This window comes from Ylistrum balloti, unplaced genomic scaffold (assembly GCF_031769215.1).
Source record: "Ylistrum balloti isolate Yb309-2 unplaced genomic scaffold, AGI_CSIRO_Ybal_v1 Utg370686, whole genome shotgun sequence".
Classification (NCBI taxonomy): Eukaryota; Metazoa; Mollusca; class Bivalvia; order Pectinida; family Pectinidae; genus Ylistrum; species Ylistrum balloti.
In genome coordinates this window covers 299669-323213 of record NW_026782413.1, presented here as the reverse complement: position 1 = coordinate 323213, position 23545 = coordinate 299669, and the positions used below count along the sequence as shown (strand labels likewise).

At 34.6% G+C, this 23545-nt stretch overlaps 1 protein-coding gene across 2 annotated transcripts; it reads left to right on the top strand.

The window, feature by feature from the left end:
• Positions 1-53: 53 nt before the first annotated feature.
• Positions 54-21650, top strand: LOC132557533 (solute carrier family 53 member 1-like). Of its 2 annotated transcripts, XM_060222029.1 has the most exons (17): positions 54-143; positions 591-681; positions 1932-1983; positions 2715-2816; positions 2940-3220; positions 3787-3888; positions 4354-4434; positions 6172-6250; positions 7225-7412; positions 7680-7859; positions 8411-8558; positions 9022-9216; positions 10252-10427; positions 10874-11007; positions 12329-12514; positions 16622-16721; positions 20817-20896. In XM_060222029.1, exons 2-16 carry the CDS (start codon positions 613-615, stop codon positions 16695-16697), a joined length of 2049 nt encoding a protein of 682 aa, XP_060078012.1. In that variant the 5' UTR covers positions 54-143; positions 591-612; the 3' UTR covers positions 16698-16721; positions 20817-20896. The 2 variants fall into 2 exon arrangements, with proteins under 2 accessions (XP_060078012.1, XP_060078011.1); XM_060222028.1 differs by lacking the exon at positions 16622-16721 and having other exon boundaries at positions 20817-21650.
• The last annotated feature ends 1895 nt before the right edge of the window (positions 21651-23545 follow it).

Below are 23545 nucleotides of genomic sequence, written 5' to 3'. Positions count from 1 at the left end.
AGTACACGAACAGTAACCAAAAGTTATACGGGTATATGGATGCCGAGGTACTGCAGTCGATTGCTCTGTGTCATTAGAGTCCGAATGACGAACATGATCCGCTGATATTTCGTCTGGATGATTTGACAAATATCTTTACGATTGTGAGTAATGTATCTCGTGATTTACATTGTACAACCGACACTTGATCTAACGTTACTATTGGCCTACTGTGCTCGATTACATCCAGCGATAGCGTTGAAGACAAAGTATATTGCCTTATTGCTGTATACCTACAGGGTTTCCTCCAAAGATCATATACAGATAAAATGAAAATGTATCAAAATAGCCCCAAATCGAACTTTGTTCACACAAATAGATATCTATAGACTAGTATGCCTAACATCAAACAGTTTGCCTGAAGACAATACTAATACACATACCACTTGAGATATATTTACAGTTCTGTTTAGAACCTGAAGTTGCTAACTGTAATTCCACCCAACATTTGGTAAGCAACATTTTCTTCTGCTTGTTCAATAGTACAGCTTTATGTACGTAGGATCTCTTGTGAGGGACTAGTTAGATGGTGATGTTTTAATATTTTGTAGTTGGTGAAGACAGCCTGCAAAAATGAAATTTGCGGAACATCTTGGTGCGCACATCACTCCAGAGTGGAGGAAGCAGTACATCCAGTATGAGGTAATATGTTATTCAACATTGGCGATGTTTTGATTTGATTGCTGTCATGAAAATATCCTAAACTTCAAACTTTTATTGAAATTAATTATCACAAATCAAAAACTGTTTTCAAAAGGATGTGGTGGAAAAATATACGGCATTTTTGTAATACAAAAACATAAGAAAAAACTAGGCCCAGTGGAAACCTATCTTTGGTGTTTGCTCACTGAGCTATGAAGTCATCAAACCTTCCACTCTTTAGAGTTATCTAATGTTATCTATCTATGCCCTATTAACTTCTATTCTGTAGTAAGTGTAGACTTTGCACTGGCCTGCTCAGAGCCATTTTGTTGGTCAGCGAGAAGTGAATATCATTTTTTGTAACAAAAGTAATGCTGATAAATTGAAATAATGTATCATAAAACTGACATGAGTAAAACAGAAAACCACTCGACTTTTCTAATGCCATTTATTTAAGAATTATTTTCGTCATATTTCTGTCTGAAAATTGTAAACAGTAAAGGGTGGTGTTTCAAGTGATAATAGCTTAAACATCAGTTTTGTTTAGAAAATAATCAAAAGTTCACATAAATTATTTGTCTCAATAGTTAGCTCAATAAATTTTTGAAAATTGTTAAGCTTTCCACTACTGTTTATTTTGAAAACACATTGGGGGTACTTTTGGAGAAACCATCTGGTACAAGAACACGGCAAGACTAGATATCTCAAATTTCTTCGCAATAGATTTACAAAGAGATGCAGACAGCTTCCTGTCCCTCTATCCTATGTTCTTAATTGTACATAACAAGGAAAAGATGAGAACCATAGGATAGAATTACCACTTCACAATGAGAAGCAATCTTATGTAGACTCTGCTTTCTGGTATCAGGACTAATATTTCATTTCTAGTTATCAAGTTTTTCAAGTTTTCCAATTTTGAATTATGCATGTTTATGACTTTGTATGAACTTTTTGACCAGGACTTGAAATATAATTTAATTTAACAATCTTGTCATCAGATTTCAAGACAACAAAGACTGACTGTATATGCATTCTAGATCTGTGAGCTGGAGACCAAGTTCTGATATAAAGAGTTACAAGGATTCTCTTTGCGGAAATTTATATCAGTGTATATTGTGATATGCATGGATTGGTACCACACTTAGTATATTTCAGATTAAACAGACTAGACGTGTTCCTGGAAAAAGAATAACTTAACCATTGATACAATATAGATTACATAATATTACACTGATTGGATTTGTTTACAGGCTATGAAGGAAATGCTGTATGAGGCACAAGAGCAGTCACCATCTGCTGAAGGTAAACACACACGCTAAACATTCAAGCTAATTTATAACTAGACACCCAAAGAAACGAAACACTCAGACAAACTGAATATTCAAATTGAAACTTAATCAAAGTGATGAACACTCAATCAGACTCAGAACTATTGTAAACCCCTTCCCAACCAACAACTTGTCCACTGTAATAAACTAAACACTAAAACAAACTAGACATTCAGAGAAACTAAATATCCAACAAACTAAACACTAAAACATACTAAACACTCCAAAATAAGTACAAGAAAGCCCCCAAAATAACTAGATACTTAAATAAATTTAACACTAAGGAAAACAAAATATTTGACCGGAAAGAACAAATTAAACATTCTTTTCATTAATTTTTATTATATGTTGATTGACAGTGTTTAATTTCTAAGTGCTAATTTTCTTTCCTGGTACCTGTTTGGATCTTTGTTTGAAATGTCTATACAAATTTTATTGAATTTATAAGATATGACAGGCCTACTGGCTTTTGTTTTTGTTTGATTTGAAAGAGGATTTTGTTGGATGTTGTACAACGTCGAAAAATATTGCAAACTTTTCAAGTCTCATAAGATATATGTGTATCCTGAAGAATTTCATAAAAGTGTTCAGAGATAAATGGATTTTGTAATTCTTATTCAATTATTACATCAAGACTTATGACAGGTATACCATAGTGTTTTTGAAATTAAGTTAATCCTATATTAAGTAATTCTTTTTTTGTAGTAACGGACCAGACCATCATACAGAGATTTCTGGCAAGGTTTGATGAGAGATTTTTCCAGTTCTGTGACAAGGAATTGGCTAAAATTAACACCTTTTTCTATGGTAAGTTTTTAGTTGATAATGTATAATTGTTTTAATACTCATTACTGCATTTATTGAATAACTTAATGCATGAGCTAAGTTGAAATAATTCTCTGTAATTAAAGATACAATTTGTTATTGAAGAAAAAATTTCCGAGGCCAATAGAAAGTATGCTAGTCTGAAGGCCGAGATGGAAGCCTACCATGAGCATGCTCACAAACCATCAACAGTAGGCCTGCGCCAGAGACGGGCTAGTGTGAAGACCTTGTTTAAGGACAAGGAAGTTAGTGGTGTAGCCCATACACGAAAGCTCCATGATCTCAAACTGGCCTTCAGTGAATTCTACCTTTCACTCATCCTCCTTCAGAACTACCAGACACTAAACTTCACAGGCTTCAGAAAGATCCTCAAAAAACATGACAAGGTAGGTTACACAGTCCAGGTAAGGTATTGAGAGGTCAAGGGAGAGGTAGGCTAAACAAGCTTAGGTATGCCATGTAGGGAGTTCAGGCATCATAAATGAAAGGAAGGTAAAACCATTTAGGTATGTCAGATGGGTATTCAAGGGTAAAAGGGTCAGAAGTCAAGTTGGGTAAACCAGCCAATGTAGGTCAGATGACACTTAGAGATCAAAAGGTAAGAGGTAGGTTAAAGTGACCTTGGTAGGTCAGACAGTCATTTAGGGATCAAAGGGTATGAGTTAGGTTAAACTTGCCATGGAAGATCAGACAGGGAATTCAGGGGTTCAGAATGAGAGTTAAGTTAAATTAGCAGAGGTAGGTCAGGCATTTGGAGTCAAGAATGGAACAAGCTAAAGTCGGTCAGGCATTAAGTGTCAATAATGAAAAACCAGTGGAACAATCTTTGGTCAGTCATGCAAATGGTTCTGAGATACACTGTATTACAGAAGAATATCAAATCATGATATATTATCTCTTTATAAAAATAATCTGAGGTTTAGAAATAATCTACATATGTTTTTTTCAACAGCTGATGTCAACACAGAGGGGTACAGAGTGGAGACAAGCTCATGTAGATGCTGCCCCTTTCTACACCAACAAGGAAGTTGACCACCTTATCACAGAGACAGAGGTAAGTGTTACAGCATACAATATATATAAGGGTTGGGAGAGTATAGGAAAGCTCATGTAGACACTGTACCCTTCTACAAGAAAGTGGGCTGTTTCATCAGGAAAGAGCTGAAAGCAGGCAAATGCTTTACATTTTTGACATTTTTAATAAATATTTCAATTAAAAATTAAAAGTTACAATTCAAAACCAGAAATAGCTGATTTAACAATAAAAGGTCAGTTAAAAATAACTTTGCAATAAAAAATCAGACAAAGCTAAGTTTACTACACTTTACTATAGCTAGTCAGAGATAGCTAATATTGACCATGATGACGTCAATATGTTAACCATTTAGATTTGGGAAAGCTTAATAACAAAAGAGTAAATATAGAGGTATCTCATACAACTAAGGAGTGCTGTCTTCCTTCCATGCAAGGTATTATCAGTGTCCAGTCACAATATTGTCTACCATTTCTATATTTACAGAACAGTGTGACATCAGACCTTGAAGGAGGAAACAGACAGAAGGCAATGAAGAGGCTGAGAGTGCCACCTCTAGGAGAAACGGTATGACTTATCATATTCAAATATAAAGTGGTATGGAGGTTTAGTAGGTTAACCTGAATCCATGGTTTTATCATAGCTTAGCCTTCCTTAATAGTCAGATGTCCCTGTACCTTCATCTGTCTTTCAGTACTACTACCTGTACATGATAACTTACTTGGTAGTCAGATGTCCCTGTATCTTTGTCTGTCTGTCTGTACTACTACCTGTACATGATAACTTCCTTGGTAGTCAGATGTCCCTGTATCTTTGTCTGTCTGTCTGTACTACTACCTGTACATGGTAACTTCCTTGGTAGTCAGATGTCCCTGTACCTTTATCTGTCTGTCTGTACTACTACCTGTACATGGTAACTTCCTTGGTAGTCAGATGTCCCTGTACCTTTATCTGTCTGTCTGTACTACTACCTGTACATGGTAACTTCCTTGGTAGTCAGATGTCCCTGTACCACTATCTGTCTGTCTGTGCTACTACCTGTACATGGTGTCTTCCTTGGTAGTCAGATGTCCCTGTACCTTTATCTGTCTGTCTGTACTACTACCTGTACATGGTAACTTCCTTTGTAGTCAGATGTCCCTGTATTTTTGTGTCAATAAGTCTACTGTACATGGTGTCTTCCTTGGTAGTCAGATGTCCCTGTACCTTTATCTGTCTGTCTGTACTACTACCTGTACATAATAACTTCCTTTGTAGTCAGATGTCCCTGTACCTTTATCTGTCTGTCAGTACTACTACCTGTACATGATAACTTCCTTGGTAGTCAGATGTCCAGATGTCCATGGTGCCTTCCTTGTACCTTTATCTGTCTGTCTGTACTACTACCTGTACATGATAACTTCCTTTATCTGTCTGTAGTCAGATGTCCCTGTACTACTTTATCTGTCAGATGTCCCTGTACCTTTGTCTACCTGTACATGTACATAATAACTTCCTTTGTAGTCAGATGTACCTGTACCTTTATCTGTCTGTCTGTACTACTACCTGTACATAATAACTTCCTTTGTAGTCAGATGTCCCTGTATTTTTGTCTGTCAATAAGTCTACCGTACATGGTGCCTTCCTTTGTAGTCAGATGTCCCTGTACCTTTATCTGTCTGTCTGTACTACTACCTGTACATAATAACTTCCTTTGTAGTCAGATGTACCTGTACCTTTATCTGTCTGTCTGTACTACTACCTGTACATGATAACTTCCTTGGTAGTCAGATGTCCCTGTACCTTTATCTGTCTGTCTGTACTACTACCTGTACATGATAACTTCCTTGGTAGTCAGATGTCCCTGTACCTTTATCTGTCTGTCTGTACTACTACCTGTACATGGTGCCTTCCTTTGTAGTCAGATGTCCCTGTACCTTTATCTGTCTGTCTGTACTACTACCTGTACATGGTAACTTCCTTTGTAGTCAGATGTCCCTGTATTTTTGTCTGTCAATAAGTCTACCGTACATGGTGACTTTCCTGGTTGTCAGATATCTTCTGATTTTAAAGTCAAGTGTCAAGGTAGTTTATTTGGTTCAGGACATTAGTATTGCAGTCATAAAACACCAATGACTTAATTTGCTGTTAAGTTTTCGGAAAGCTTCCTTGATATGATGGATAGAAAATTGTTTACAGATGTCTTTTATTTCTGATTTTACATTTACAATCACCTCTGATGTAAATGTAAGTCTACTGTATTGTGTCAGTAATTTCATCATTTGTTAAAAATATAAGTATCAAGTGTTAACAATTCTGTTTTAGCAATCACCATGGACAACCTTCCGAGTGGGGCTGTTTTTTGGATGGTTCTCAGTGATGTCTGTGGTTCTCGTGCTAACTGGTAAGTTTGTTCACACTGATTTTGCTCCATTTCTTAGTATCATTATTTTTGCAAGTGTATCGTTAATATGTATTTACATATGAGTGCAATTAAAATGCAACAGTGTCTAAGAAATTATAATTGTTTTTTGTTAAAGTATCGTAAAATTGGCCAAGAGGTTGGTTGATAAATGATACAGTGGTCTTGGTGAAACATACAAAATCCTGTGTGCTGAATGATAATTTTAGTAAATGGTTTGGTATTCACCAGCTTCATTGTCGAAAAATATTAGACTCAAGGAGAAAGTAAGTATGTAAACATGAATCATAAAAATATAATAAATCAAAAGTATACCGCCTGAGCTTCGAACCCCCAGCCATAAACAAGTTTCTTTTTAAGTGTAGTCACTCAGATCATTAACATAAAAATTTCTTCCACTTTCTTCCATGAGGTTTTTGACACATTTCTTGAAAGTAACTGGATGGAGTTTAACAACTAACATGTTGAACTTCAAATATTGATCAATTTTCATGATATTTTATCAATCTTAACTTAACAATATGTACATCAATTACAACTGTATGCTGTTGTGTGGGAGACATATGTAACAGTCTCTGTTACAATGATTATGTGTTTGAAATGCTATTTATAAAAAATGGATTTGAGTGTTGTGAGAAGTAAAGGGAATAATTGATTGAAAGGAACACAGCAATTGATGAAGGGTTTGACTTCTCAGGATTAATTGAAAGGGCTCAGTTATTGAAAGAGAGGTAAATCTTTAAGAGCCTTCTCCCATGAAGGAATTGTAATGATATGACAGTTATTTCTGGAGCATCCCTGTGTGACAGGACATTTATAGAAAGGGTCTGACAAAATGAGGGGAAGTCTTCTGGGCCTCCTGTTCTGAATGGAAACTTAATTGTTACATGAGGTATTCAAGCAAAAATTATCAGTCAAAAGATTCTCACATTAGCATTTAATGATATCTGTTTCAGCATTTTTCTCTGGCCACTCTGAGAACTGGGAGCCAGCCTTACGGATGTATCGAGGGATATTTCTAATTATACAGATGATTTTCCTGCTCGGGATCAATACATATGGCTGGCGGTCATCAGGAGTCAATCATGTTCTCATCTTTGAGATTGATCCTCGACATCATCTTTCTCATCAACAGCTCTTAGAGGTACATTGGATTTATTGTAATCAGTAAAACAGTAGACTCTCTAATGTTGGAGATAAAAATCAGTACTGAATTCTTTGTAACCAGTAAAACAGTAGACTTTCTTGTGTTAAAGGTAAAATTCAGTTCTGTAACCAATGATACTGTAGAGTCTCTATTGTTTGAGGTAGAAATCAGTATTAAATTCCCTGGAACTAATAAAATTATAGACTCTCTGGTGTTAGAAGTAGTTTTTGTGTATAATGTTATGAACCCTTTACTACTTTACAGCTGGCATCTTCGTTGGCAGTACTATGGGCTATAAGTGTGCTGTGTTATTTCTTTAGTGATACGCTCCACATTCCAGCGTTTGTGTTCCCACTGTCTCTGACAGGATTTGTATTGATCTTCCTCATCAATCCTCTACCAATTCTTCATAAAAGTTCACGTATGTGGCTTCTCACAGTACTGGTAAGTATTCCTGTACCTATTTAGATGCCCTTACATCAGGTGTCGTCCATCTTGTATATGTAAACTTTTTTACTTCTCCTGGAAATCCACTGATTTCATTTCAGTGAAACTTGTCAGAAAATTTCAATGACCAAAGGTTAACCAAAATTGTAAATTATATGGTTCCCACCCCCTAGGAGCAAGAGAGGAAGGGTCAAAAATTGTCAAATAAATTTCAAGAATATTCTTGTCAATACTCAAATAGAATGAAATACGGTTTATGGATGGAAGGGTCTTAAGATGCTTTACTCTTGCTGACCCCCAGGGATTGATGGGTATGACAGAAAGGATAAATTGAATGAAATTTGAAATTTTTTATCCATACCCAAAGATGTTATAATCAAATGCTCTTCATGGATAGGAAGGTCTTAAGGTAAAACTCTTCTGTCCCTGTGCATTCCATTTTTGAGTTCACTCAGGTGACCTTTTTGGCCTCTAGGCGTCTTGTTTCAGTAAGAAAGTTCTTTCATTTGATATGTGTCAAATTTCTCTCTGTTGATTTGTATCTTCAGAAGCGGATTTTTCTTGCACCATTTTACAAAGTAGGATTTGCAGACTTTTGGCTGGCTGACCAGCTCAACAGCTTATCAACAGTTCTACTGGACTTTGAATTCCTCATATGCTTTTATGCATTTGAAGTCGACTGGCTCTCAAGTACATGTAAGTATGCTTTATCTTATGGTATTGTAAATTTTCGATAGTTACGGCAATAATTCTGTAAATAACACAGAGTTTCATCAGTAGTGAGAACATTCTGTAGTTACAGTATAAATCATACAGTCAATAACACATATAGCTCAGCAATTTTGTAGTTACATCACTAAATTATACAGTAAATAGTATATGGTTCATCAGTGTTTAATGGTGTGAACATTTTGTAGTTACATCACTAACTTATACAGTTAATGATATATAGTTCATCAGTAACTAATAGTGTGAATATTCTGTAGTTACAACACTAAATTATACAATAAATGACACATATGTTTCAACAATAAATATTATTGCAAATAATCTGTAGTTACAACATTAAATGATCCTGTAAAATATTTGATAGATACAGGTCCAGATTATTATGTATTGTGAATATAATTACAAGTATTTGTGTTGTTGACAACTTCAGCTCCTGGTGTATGCACTATGAATAAATATGGAATCCGTGCTGTTGTAAGCTGTCTTCCTGCTTGGTTCCGATTTGCCCAGTGTCTCCGTCGTTATCGTGACACTAAGCTTGCCTTTCCTCATTTGGTGAATGCTGGGAAATATTCTACAACTTTCTTCACAACAGTTTTTTCAACACTGTACAAAGTGCAGATAGGTAATTTGGAAAGATATACAGTCAAACTTCTATGAATTGAACTTCAATAATTCAAATTCCTCAATGTATCAAAGTTTTTGTCTGGTATTTTATTCCTACATATTACTACTAACTTAGCCCTTAATGAATCAAAGTTTTATAAATCAAACTTTCTGATGTATCAAAGTTTTTTTCACAGACCATAAGCTATGATAACATAGTAACTGACACCTCAAGATTCGAACAGAACATATTCCTGCACTGTACAGGTATTTTCGCCCCGCGACACAATTTCACACATTCAAAGAAAAGTGCTACCTGACAATCGGTTTATGATAACCTGCAATTATCAGTTCTGTGTTACGAGGTTAATTAAAGACTAGACACTGATTAAAGTTTAATCGTATACTTACAAGCCATGATATTCAATCAAAGATAAATGAGATGTCGTGTGATGTTCACGGCCGCCATTGAGCTAATGGCATTTAATTTGGTTTAATTTACAGAATTTTGAAAACAAAGTAAATCCTATCGCTTGTATGATGATTTCACTCATTTCCAAAGCATCACTTGATAGTTTAGGCATAAAAACATGAGAAACACATCGTTTATCTGTCAATCATGTGTTCTCCGATTGATTCAGACTAGCCATCGTCAGAACATTGGCAAACACTCTTATAATTTCTACGACCAAAGATGTGTGATGTTAGTGCTGTTCTATTAGTCACCTTTTAACAGAGCCAATAGCATTGAAAATTTCAAACTACTCCTGGAGTGCCGGTTTGGCATTCATGTTGCTCCAACATGTCTAGTTTTAGACACATTTGAAATCAGGCTGTCTTCTTTATATTTGAAAAGTATTTACTTCATGCCTGTCATTGTGTATATTGATGATTTTTTAATTCAATGATAAGCCGATCATTTGGAAATTTGAACTGTGAAAACAAATCTTTTGAAAATTTTTCTCAGTGATGTGTTTTGGACTGAAATAAGAACTTGTCACCAGTATTTACATTATATGTCATTTTCTCATGACCTGGTACTTGTGGTACACAGAACTGTATGGAGAAGGGCAGCGTCAGACCAGCGTATTCTTTTACTTGTGGATCGGGGCGTCGGTCATCAGTACTTGTTACACTCTTACCTGGGACATTAAGATGGACTGGGGTCTACTAGACAAGAATGCTGGGGAGAACACATTCCTTCGTGAAGAGATTGTGTATGCTTACAAGGTACCTACTGTAGAATGTTTAGGAAAACCCATTTCTTTGTAAAGAAGTTGTGAATGCTTATAATGCTTATAAAGAATGGTGAGGACAACACAATTTGTCATCAAATCTTAAAGTGTCTTTGTTTACTTCCTTCTGTACAAGCAGTGGGTAATCAGTGTCAATGGCAGGAGAGTAACCTTACTTACCCTTTAACTATATATCTAGAGAACTTTACATTTCTAAATTTGCATTCTTTTGACAATTCCATTGGCCTGGTCCTGGTATAAACAAAATTTGGCAGACACACACAACACTAAGATGGAGAGATACTAGATTCACAGATGGATTTTTAAGTGAAAGAATTCTTTATTTTATAATTATCCTTCAATCCTATCCAGAAAAATATGATGGTGTACTTGGTGTTACTGTTATAGGGTTGATTACAGTGGCTGTTATTTTGTGTTTAGGCTTATTATTATTTTGCTGTGGTGGAAGACTTTGTGCTGAGGTTTGCCTGGACAATAACAGTGTCTGTAGGAGAGGGAGGCTACTTTCCTGGGGAAGCTCTCAAAACTCTGTTGGCATCATTAGAAGTATTCAGGTAAGTTGAACTGCTTACATCTTTAGAAGTATTCAGGTATTTAAACACGGAAGTATTCAGGTAAGTTGAAACTGCTGACATCTTTAGATATATTAAGGTAATTAAACACTCATGGTATTATTAGAAGTGTTCAGATAAAGATAGCAGGCATTGTTAGAAGTATTGAGATAAAGATTGCAGGCATTGTTAGAAGTATTGAGATCAAGATTGCAGGCATTGTTAGAAGTATTGAGATAAAGATTGCAGGCATTGTTAGAAGTATTGAGATAAAGATTGCAGGCATTGTTAGAAGTATTGAGATAAAGATTGCAGGCATTGTTAGAAGTATTGAGATAAAGATTGCAGGCGTTGTTAGAAGTATTGAGATACTGCAGATCACTTACATTTGTCGTAGGATTTATTTTCATGTTCATATGCAAGGAAAGTTAATGGCAAATCTAAATCTTTCATGATTATTTGTACAGAAATAATTCTTGATGACATCCATACTGATTCAGTTACTGATATCAGTGCCCATATGTATATTAGCCAATCATTCACAAATTTAAAGTAATTTCTAGATTCACCTTTCGCGAATCTGTCAGCAAAGGTGATTGATAAGTTTGCGATATAAAATATTCGTGAAATCTTCATGATTTACAGTATACAGTGCTGGGTTGCTAAAAGTATTTCAGTAATTAAACACTGCTGGCATTGTTAGAAGTATTTAGGTAAGGAAACTCTGGTAAGGTTGATAGACTGCTTAGCATGGAAGGTGTAGAAAGATTAAGGAGTTTTAGGATTCTGATTGTGATCAAGTTATCAGGTGCTGTACAGTGGTAGTGTTGATCATTCAAGCATCAACTGTTCCCAGATTTGAACAGACTTCAACATGTACACCTTGTATATGCCAAGGATAAGTCAAGTTACAGTTTCCTGTTGGTAAAACCGTATTGGAGTTAAAATTGTTAGTCTCTGATAGGAAACTTACAGATTCATTTTTGCTTAGGCTTTATCATAGTATGAACAAAATTTTCAAATAAAATATATATTAAGTTTATCAACATTCATGCTGATATTTCTAAGCATTATCCATCAAGTCTTTTACAAGCACAACCTGTAGCTAGTGTCTACAGCGCTTAGTTTAACTCTTGGATATTTCACACTTTTCCAGTAGGAAAAGGTTGGGTGATATAAAGCTAAAAAATGTTTTCACGTGGTTAAGATAAATATAAACTAGACAGAACATAACAGTTTTATGTGATTGGTTGTATTCTGATAATATGATGATTTGGGAAGGTGTCTGTATTTTTTTGTATTTTTTTTTTTCAACAATATTCAGACGTTTTGTGTGGAACTTCTTCCGTCTCGAGAATGAGCACTTGAACAACTGTGGTCAGTTCCGTGCGGTGCGTGACATCTCCATAGCACCCATTGACTCCAATGATCAGACTCAGTTGGAGGACATGATGGACCAGGATGATGGTGCCTACACATGTCGCTCGGAGCGTAAACGACTTATGGGCAAGTAAGTATGTGGGACCACTGGTGCTGATATACACTGTATGCATTCACTGTTGTCGTCAGAGTTTAGTAAATGGTCATTTTATACTGTTTTCATAGTTCATTAGTTTCTTTTCATTTTTATTGTAAATATATACATAAAAGCTTCTCTTGTTATATCACTCACCTCACAAATGTCTGTGTTCTGATTAAGAAAACTCTGTGCCCTTTAGCAAAGATGCTGGGTATATGGAAATTTAGTTTCATAAATGGTATTTTGAATTTTCTTTCTGTTAACAGGAACAACAAGAATGTATATAAAATTCTGTAGTATAAGTTTATATGTATAATACTTATGGACATATCACTGGCACATACAATGTATTCAAATTCTGCTGCTACAATTTATAAAACTTTAAATAAATCTTAGCAAAAAGTATAATGTAAACTGCATGAACAGTTTGTTTACCTGTATTGTATTCAATTATAATTCTTCTTTCTTTTTTTTATATTAGCAGCTATCTGTATCTCAAATTTGAACCTACCTGATCAATTAGCTGTACTAACATCTTGCTCTAGATCAATAATTTAATGTTACAGCATTTGTATATTTCTTCTTGCTTGATTCTTTCAAAATGATAAATAGATTATCACAGGTCTCAGGTGACATTTTTGGATAGATATTCACTTTTATTGTTTTGTTATGCAAGAATTCAAGTGGTTGTTTTTAATTACTCCAATAAGTGGGGTTTAATTGGCATGGTGTGTGTCATTTTGTGCAGTCTTTTTTTTCAAACTTGTCTTTGAGTTAATATTTACTGAAATAGGCAAAGCTAATAAATTTTCACACAGATGTTAACAGTGTTGGGTGATCTTAACTAATATAATGTTTTTGAAGACAATCTGTTTTTCTATTAATAAAGAACTTATAAAATCCCACCATTCTACTAACCCACTTAAAACATCAGCTGTATCTGCGTAGTATTTGTAATGTTCTGCATCTGGGTAGTACTTGTAATGTTCAGTGTCTAGGCAGTAATTGTTACAATTCTGTATCTGTGTAGTATTTGTATAATTTTCTGTATCTCTGCAGTACTTGTGTAATTTTCTGTATCTCTGCAGTACCTGTGTTATTTTCTGTATCTGTGCAGTATTTGTAATGTTCTGTATCTGGGCAGTGTTTGTAATGTTCTGTATCTGGGCATCTGGGCAGTACTTGCATTGTTCTGTATCTGGGCAGTATTTGTAATGTTCTATATCTTGGTGGTGTTTGTAATGTTCTGTATCTGGGCAGTATTTATAATGTTTTGTATCTGGGCAGTACTTGTGTTGTTCAGTATCTGGGCAGTATTTGTAATGTTCTGTATCTCGGCAATATTTGTAATGTTCTGTACCAGGGCAGTATTTGTATTGTTCTGTATCTGGGCAGTATTTGTATTGTTCTGTATCTGGGCAGTATTTGTAATGTTCCGTATCTGGAAGATGTTTGTAATGGTCTTATCTGGGCAGTATTTGTGATGTTCTGTATCTGGGCAGTGTTTGTAATGTTCTGTATCTGGGCAGTACTTGTGTAATTTTCTGTATCTGGGCAGTGTTTGTAATGTTCTGTATCTGGGCAGTATTTGTAATGTTCTGTACCAGGGCAGTATTTGTATTGTTCTGTATCTGGGCAGTATTTGTATTGTTCTGTATCTGGGCAGTATTTGTATTGTTTTGTATCTGGGCAGTATTTGTAATGTTCTGTACCAGGGCAGTTTTTGTATTGTTCTGTATCTGGGCAGTATTTGTACTGTTCTGTATCTTGGTGGTGTTTGTAATGTTCTATATCTCGGTGGTCTTTGTAATGTTCTGTATCTGGGCAGTATTTGCGATGTTCTGTATCTGGGCAGTGTTTGTAATGTACTGTATCTGGGCAGTACTTGTGTAATGTTCTGTATCTGGGCAGTATTTGTAATGTTCTGTATCTTGGCAGTATTTGTAATGTTCTGTATCTTGGCAGTGTTTGTAATGTTCTGTATCAGGGCAGTATTTGTAATGTTCTGTATCTGGGCAGTATTTGCGATGTTCTGTATCTGGGCAGTGTTTGTAATGTACTGTATATGGGCAGTACTTGTGTAATGTTCTGTATCTGGGCAGTATTTGCAATGTTCTGTATCTGGGCAGTGTTTGTAATGTACTGTATCTGGGCAGTACTTGTGTAATGTTCTGTATCTGGGCAGTATTTGTAATGTTCTGTACCAGGGCAGTTTTCGTATTGTTCTGAATCTGGGCAGTATTTGTAATGTTCTGTATCTGGACGGTGTTTGTAATGGTCATATCTGGGCAGTATTTGTGATGTTCTGTATCTGGGCAGTACTTGTGTAATGTTCTGTATCTGGGCAGTGTTTGTAATGTTCTGTATCTGGGCAGTGTTTGTAATGTTCTGTATCTGGGCAGTATTTGTAATGTTCTGTACCAGGGCAGTTTTCGTATTGTTCTGAATCTGGGCAGTATTTGTAATGTTCTGTATCTGGACGGTGTTTGTAATGGTCATATCTGGGCAGTATTTGTAATGTTCTGTATCTGGGCAGTACTTGTGTAATTTTCTGTATCTGGGCAGTGTTTGTAATGTTCTGTATCTGGGCAGTATTTGTAATGTTCTGTACCAGGGCAGTATTTGTATTGTTCTGTATCTGGGCAGTATTTGTAATGTTCTGTATCTGGACAGTGTTTGTAATGGTCTTATCTGGGCAGTATTTGTGATGTTCTGTATCTGGGCAGTGTTTGTAATGTTCTGTATCTGGGCAGTACTTGTGTAATTTTCTGTATCTGGGCAGTGTTTGTAATGTTCTATATCTTGGTGGTGTTTGTAATGCTCTGTATCTGGGCAGTATTTGCGATGTTCTGTATCTGGGCAGTGTTTGTAATGTACTGTATCTGGGCAGTACTTGTGTAATGTTCTGTATCTGGGCAGTGTTTGTAATGTTCTGTATCTGGGCAGTATTTGTAATGTTCTGTATCTGGGCAGTGTTTGTAATGTTCTGTATCTGGGCAGTATTTGTAATGTTCTGTACCAGGGCAGTATTTGTAATGTTCTGTATCTGGGCAGTGTTTGTAATGTTCTGTATCTGGGCAGTATTTGTAATGTTCTGTACCAGGGCAGTATTTGTATTGTTCTGTATCTGGGCAGTATTTGTAATGTTCTGTATCTGGACAGTGTTTGTAATGGTCTTATCTGGGCAGTATTTGTGATGTTCTGTATCTGGACAGTGTTTGTAATGTTCTGTATCTGGGCAGTACTTGTGTAATTTTCTGTATCTGGGCAGTGTTTGTAATGTTCTATATCTGGGTGGTGTTTGTAATGCTCTGTATCTGGGCAGTATTTGCGATGTTCTGTATCTGGGCAGTGTTTGTAATGTACTGTATCTGGGCAGTACTTGTGTAATGTTCTGTATCTGGGCAGTGTTTGTAATGTTCTGTATCTGGGCAGTATTTGTAATGTTCTGTACCAGGGCAGTTTTTGTATTGTTCTGTATCTGGGCAGTGTTTGTAATGTTCTGTATCTGGGCAGTATTTGTAATGTTCTGTACCAGGGCAGTATTTGTATTGTTCTGTATCTGGGCAGTATTTGTAATGTTCTGTATCTGGATGGTGTTTGTAATGCTCTTATCTGGGCAGTATTTGTGATGTTCTGTATCTGGGCAGTGTTTGTAATGTTCTGTATTTGGGAAGTATTTGTTGTAATTATATTAAAATTAATTACTTGTCAACTTGAAAATCTGCAGTCCATTGATTAAATGCTTTATAATCTTCAGTTATTATTATAATTTACTGGCTGCTCATCATCTTTGGGATGGGATACAGATATGATTGCTTACTGTCAGAAACTTATTTAGAACAAGGAACAGTCACTGGAAAGGACAAGGGGCTATATCTTAATAATTTCTCTCTACAAACTTATCTGGTACAAAGGGAGGTCAAATTTAAACCTTGGATAATACAATCATCTGTTCTTCATTCTCTTGGAAATAAAGAAGACAAGAAGTTGAGCAATACAGACCTGGCAGGCCACTACATTACTCCTGGTTCATTCTGTCTATAGGGTGCAGGTCCTTAGTAAATGCTGCTGTATCAGAATGTTAATTCCTTTCAGCAAATCATCGACATCATTAGGTCGTCGCCGTTCCTCAGTGGCATTGCGACTTTTTGATCAGCTGGTTTGGGATTAATGTGATGATAGATCACATGGTCAGGTATCACAGAGTTTTACTGTTACACCATATATCTGCACAGTGTTAATCATCCATCATTTAATCAAGGACAATCTCTAAACGATAACCAGGAACATTCTTAACAACCCTCCACCAATATACCAAAGTCATAGTTCAGTACGAACATAGATTTGCGTACATATTTGATCTCTTCCTATATTTCAATATAAAGAAGAAAAGTAACTCAATCACATGACTTAATGAGATAATGTGATATCAAAGGTATTTCCCCAAAGTTGTAATGTATTACAAAAACAAACCAGACAAAAATAAACAACCAGCTTTATTTCCCTTGCAAAAATGAATGTCCTCCATTGACTTTCACTCTTTTTAAAATCTTAAATGAATATCTATAAACAATTCTCTGTTTAATCACAATCAGGAATATTTGTAAACAATTCTTTATCTAGTCAAGACCAGGAATATTTGCAAACAATTCTCTATCTAGTCAAGACCAGGAATATTTGTAAACAATTCTCTATCTAGTCAAGACCAGGAATATTTGTAAACAATTCTTTATCTAGTCAAGACCAGGAATATTTGTAAACAATTCTTTATCTAGTCAAGACCAGGAATATTTGCAAACAATTCTCTATCTAGTCAAGACCAGGAATATTTGTAAACAATTCTCTATCTAGTCAAGACCAGGAATATTTGTAAACAATTCTTTATCTAGTCAAGACCAGGAACATTTGTAAACAATTCTTTATCTAGTCAAGACCAGGAATATTTGTAAACAATTCTTTATCTAGTCAAGACCAGGAACATTTGTAAACAATTCTTTATCTAGTCAAGACCAGGAATATTTGTAAACAATTCTTTATCTAGTCAAGACCAGGAATATTTGTAAACAATTCTCTATCTAGTCAAGACCAGGAATATTTGTAAACAATTCTTTATCTAGTCAAGACCAGGAATATTTGTAAACAATTCTCTATCTAGTCAAGACCAGGAATATTTGTAAACAATTCTCTATCTAGTCAAGACCAGGAATATTTGTAAACAATTCTCTATCTAGTCAAGACCAGGAATATTTGTAAACAATTCTCCATCTAGTCAAGACCAGGAATATTTGTAAACAATTCTCCATCTAGTCAAGACCAGGAATATTTGTAAACAATTCTCTATCTAGTCAAGACCAGGAATATTTGTAAACAATTCTCTATCTAGTCAAGACCAGGAATATTTGTAAACAATTCTCTATATTTCAAGACCAGGAATATTTGTAAACAATTCTCTATCTAGTCAAGACCAGGAATATTTGTAAACAATTCTCTATCTAGTCAAGACCAGGAATATTTGTAAACAATTCTCCATCTAGTCAAGACCAGGAATATTTGTAAACAATTCTTTATCTAGTCAAGACCAGGAATATTTGTACTCTATCTAGTCAAGACCAGGAATATTTGTAAACAATTCTCTATCTAGTCAAGACCAGGAATATTTGTAAACAATTCTTTATCTAGTCAAGACCAGGAATATTTGTAAACAATTCTCTTTCTAGTCAAGACCAGGAATATTTGTAAACAATTCTCTATCTAGTCAAGACTAGGAATATTTGTAAACAATTCTCCATCTAGTCAAGACCAGGAATATTTATGAACATCTCTCCATTTAGTAACGTCCAGCAATATTTGTCAACAACCCATCATGTATTCCAATATGTGTATTGTCACTTTATAAAGTGGATGACCTTGAGTGTAAGTGATGGTTGGTTAAACACTACACATAATATTGCATTCTCAATGACTTTGTTCTAAAAGTGCATGAGATAAAATCACTTTTTCTGCTACGGTTTGTTGTAAAACCTGCTTGATTACATGTATATTATGTTGGTGATAGCAGTAAATAATTACTGTTAGAATGTGCTTGCTTTATTTTCTTGCTTGTGTCTCATGGCCAGTGGCCTTGTTCATCATTGTCTCACTGCTTACATAGCACAAAGAAACTGTGCCTAACTTTGCAATTGATTCTCTGAAATTTTGGAAACATTTTGAGGAAATGAAAGTGTTGCTAGCGAGTGGTTAAAGTTTGTATCAGACAAAGGTTGTCATTGGCTGTGAGACTTTGACAAATAGACTTCAAGCAAAATGATATTGTAGACTTCGTCATTTTCATCCTGCTTTTTACTCTTTCAGCTAATTTTCCTAGTCAGTGTTTACATAGCAACTCATGGTGGAGGCTTGATGACGTAGTTTTGTGGAGATTAGCAAGTCTCTGACATTGTTCTAACTGTAATTTTATATTAACTACCATGCAAACTATATTTTGTATTTTCAGTCTTAAGTACTAGTAGGTAATATTAATATAGTATTAATCTGCGAACTCAAAATCACTATAGTATTAATTTGTGTATTAAATATCACTATAGCATTAATCTGTGTACTAGATTTCACTATAATATTAATCTGTATATTAGATATCACTATAGTATTGTGTACTAGATGTCAATAAAGTCTTAATCTGTACAAAGAAACTGCTAATCTCTTTCATTGTTATCTGTTGCTCGCAAAATGCACTTACCTGGTATATCTAAAAATGTATGTATATACTTAATTACATATGCCTTGCTTCTTCACCAGTGGAAACAAAATTGAAGTTATGATGAATTTGAAAAATTCAAATCACAAGATTTAGTTATACTATCGCTTAATGTTTGTGTTATACTTTGAACTCTACATATGCAAACATACCAGCAGAAGCTTACTTCCAGCAACTGTCAAAATAACTTGCTAATACCTAGTACACCCTGTATTGATGTAAAAATTGCACACAGAGTCAGCTTCACTTGTAACAGATTTCTCATAAACATAAAACACATATTACTTCTTAAGTTTGTTATTCTTAATTCCAGAATATATGTAAAGTGAAGCATGTTGGGTTTAAACTTATACTTTGTTGTTGCTAAAATTTGGTTATCCCAGACTTAATAGTTTTCAATTTTGCTTGTTCTGGAGTAATCTAGGATGAATTTCCAACTCATTATCATCAGATGGTGGGGTATTCAGGATGCCCTGCATCCATGGTTCATCTTCAGACAGTTTTGTACTGGATAGATCCTTTTCGAATTTTATATGTAAAATCCTCTTGGTCCTTGTGCACTTTTTGTTTTTTGGACTGACAAGAAAAATAAAATGGCTGGCAGACACCATCTTTGGTTTTGACTACGAAAATTTTCTATTGTTTTTTCTTGAATAACGTGTACTGTGTGGATCTACATTATCTCATATGAAGGTTCCCAACTGGTCCCTAGTTGTGCCGTAATTTTGTGTCAGATCAGAAAAACCACTTGGCCGAGAAAGGGGGGCATTTTGAATTTTAACAGTTTTTGTTTTGTAATTAATGTTTTATATACACATATTTATCACAAATGGTACTAGTTATTCTGCAAGTAGTTTCCATTTGTCATTAATACAGTTTGTCCCTATAGACAATAGCTGATTGTAACAACAGAGCTGACTATGAATATGCCTATTAGATTGTTAGCAATGTCTTAGCTTTCCTGCAAGCAAATCTGTGTGTGGCCAAGCATTCATCCCTACAAGTAGACATATATATGTTCACCGCTTTTTGGCAGCATTCTTCTTCTAGACCACTGCTTTTTGGCACAGTGAATCTTTCATGTGGGGAAGAGTATGTTCCGGTCTTTTTGCATTAGTTCGTAGAGTGCTGACAAGAAATATTTGTTAAACTTATCAGAATTGTATCTCACGTTTAATGCTTTACTCAGCAAAATAACTTTAGTTTTTCATGTTTAATAGCATATCATTTGCTTTACTCATCAAAAGTTTTTAGTAAATCAAATTATTTTATGTTTAATAGCTTTACTCATCAAAACTGCTTTTATTTGTTTTGTTTGTTTGTTATTTTTTCACATATTTCCTTGTGAGCATACAAATTGGTACTTTCGACTGGCTGGCACCATGATGTCATAAATCATGTTTAAAAGTTCATATAACCCTTCTTTAATAATCTCACATGCTTGGCAAGGTTTTTAAGTGCTTATGGAGTTTACCTGGCAAGAACTGACTACATGTATAAGGATGTTGTTCCATAATATATGCTTGTATTTTAAAGGGCCTCTAAAAAGGACAAGGGAGCACTGTGGGTATTTGGTGACGAGACCATGGAAAAGATCCCATGGAAATACAAAGGAGTGTGATGTCTCACTGAAGATCCATGGGACACGTGGAGAGGGATGAAAGGGGAATAACTCCCCTCCAACTTTAAGTCCAGTTAAAATAATGTTGAAAACTTTTTGTTATTGTTATTGAGAACAAACCAGAGCTAACCAGATATGTTGTTCTGAAATACATCTCTGACATGATAAATGGAGAGGTCAGCTAACCAGATATGTTGTTCTGAAATACATCTCTGACATGATAAATGGAGAGGTCAGCTAACCAGATATGTTGTAGTCTTGCCATTCTAGGTTTTACTTCCTGTAGAAGTAAAATTGAACAGATTTCATGGAAGAATGAAACATTATTTTGTTGGTAGAGATATTTTTGAATTGATATGATTTTTTTTACACGTATCTTTATGTTTGTATTATTTCGTAAAATCTGTTGGAAGCCATGTTCTGTTTGATCTTGTTTATCACGGTTATCCATTCCGTATCAGGTGTAAAGGTAAGTAATACCCAGACTGTTTTCATGTTATCAAACTTTTTTTCACTTGTAATTAGTGCGATGTTTGTATTTATACAGATCAACTTATAATTGTAAACGGATTTTGTTTTGTGTGCTATGTTATCCTTGTGTTCATATGATTTTTATGTCAAATATAGATTTATATATTGTTTTTTACACACATGGACCTGAAATTCATCTTTTTTTAAAATTTATTCACAACAGGTTTATGCCATAATAAAGTTTTAAAGAAATTTTTATGGTTCAACCTTAAATCAATTATTTGCTGACATAATTCAGGTATGAAGTATTTCAGTAATCATTTTTATTATTATTATTATTATTATTATTAATTTTTATTTACATCAGTAAAAAAAAAAAAAAATAATGATATATATATTTTATATATATAAATAAATAAAATGAAGACTTGTAAAAGAATATCAACTTTGGAGTTAAGTCTTTTAATTTTGCAAGTCTTCTTATTAACTTATCTTTAGGATTATCAGGAATGTTCAGACATCATTTAAATAGATTTTTGGGGATTAATGTGCAATACAAGTTATATAGTAAACATAAATTGTTACAAGGCCAAAAATATACTTTCCATAATCATGATCTGTATAATCTTGTATCTTTGTCTAAATGAGAGGTGCACAGTTACAATGTGTTTTACAATGGTGCCTGAGAGATGTAAGTGCATTTTTATATCTTATGTAGGAGGGATGAATGAGAGAAACAAAACATTTTATCCCAATGAGAGATGAACAAGTTAAACTTTTCTATAGTACATGTATGTTTATTTAAGTCTTGATAAAATCCAGGAGAGGCACCAAGCATCCAAATGCCATTAAAGAAGAAATACAGTATCACATATTTTTACCTACCATCATCATCTCGAGGCTTTTACACCTATTTCCTTTGCCCATTAAACTATTCTTAATATTTTCATTCCTTGAGGATGATTTAAAAGTTCTCATTTAAACTTTATTCTGCAAGAAATAGCTCTTATTTGTAGGCCATTCAGATTTTTAAAATGGCCACTTGTCTTTTTTTTTTCAATTGTGATTAATAGGCAGTGGGTAATTGGTCAAGATATCATTTTGTAAAATTTAATTAATTTCTGTCTACATACAGACATTTATGTAACCAAGCAATATTTTAAGACATGAATCCCACTTTCAAATGTACAGACTGAAGCCCTGGAATTAAAGACTTGCGCATTTGTCTACACTGAGTTCCATCCTAATATAATCATAACAACAGATCACAGGAGAACAAAGATAGAGAATCCTGTTTCTGTGATTTAAATATATGTATATCCTCATGTGATGGGCGCCAAGATCCCTCCAAGATCTTACCTTTTTACGGATATGTGTATGAAGAAACTGTGTACATGTTTTCAGAGGAAATCCAGATACTTTTATATTGTTATAAAATAATGACATTTGTTTGTCCTGAGAAATGAAATGATTGATGTCTGTGTTGTGTATGGAGTGTGTATGAGAGATATTATTTTTGAGTGATTATAAAATCCTGAGGATGAATACAGGATAATGTGTAAGTAATCATTGATTAACATCACAGATCATGTGTCACAAATCTCCTGTTTTTGAAATCTGTGATTTTAATCCAGTTTGTTTTCATTAATGAGAAACTTTTATTAAGGCTTGCAAGGATGGATTTACCCAGCAGTACTAAGGTAGATGTATGTGTGTAAATGACTGTACGGTATGTTGTTAATGCTTTTGTAGAAATAGCTGTTTTTGTACAGGAGTAAATTTGTTATATTATTGGAAGTAAAATAAAATTACGAGAAAGATGAAATGATATTCTTGTATTTTAGCAAGATTGCCTTATTAGTGGCGAGTCAATACATTTAACATTAGGTTCAGTATAATGCAGTTGAGTGTTTCAACAAATCTAAAAATTCATTGTTGACAAACAGTTAATCAAAATCTCGGGCTTTTCAATCCATCAAAAGCTGTTTTGAAAACTTTAACCATCTGAGTAGTCCTGAAAAGTAGCAACATTTTGTCAGGATCTTAAAGAAACATTTGACATTAGTTGAAGTTTAAAGAGAGAAAACGAAACAGTCCCTGTACAAATGATAAAAAAAAAAAAAGGCCAAAAAGTTACTGCATATGAACCCATCTTTCAGGTAAAAAGTACCAG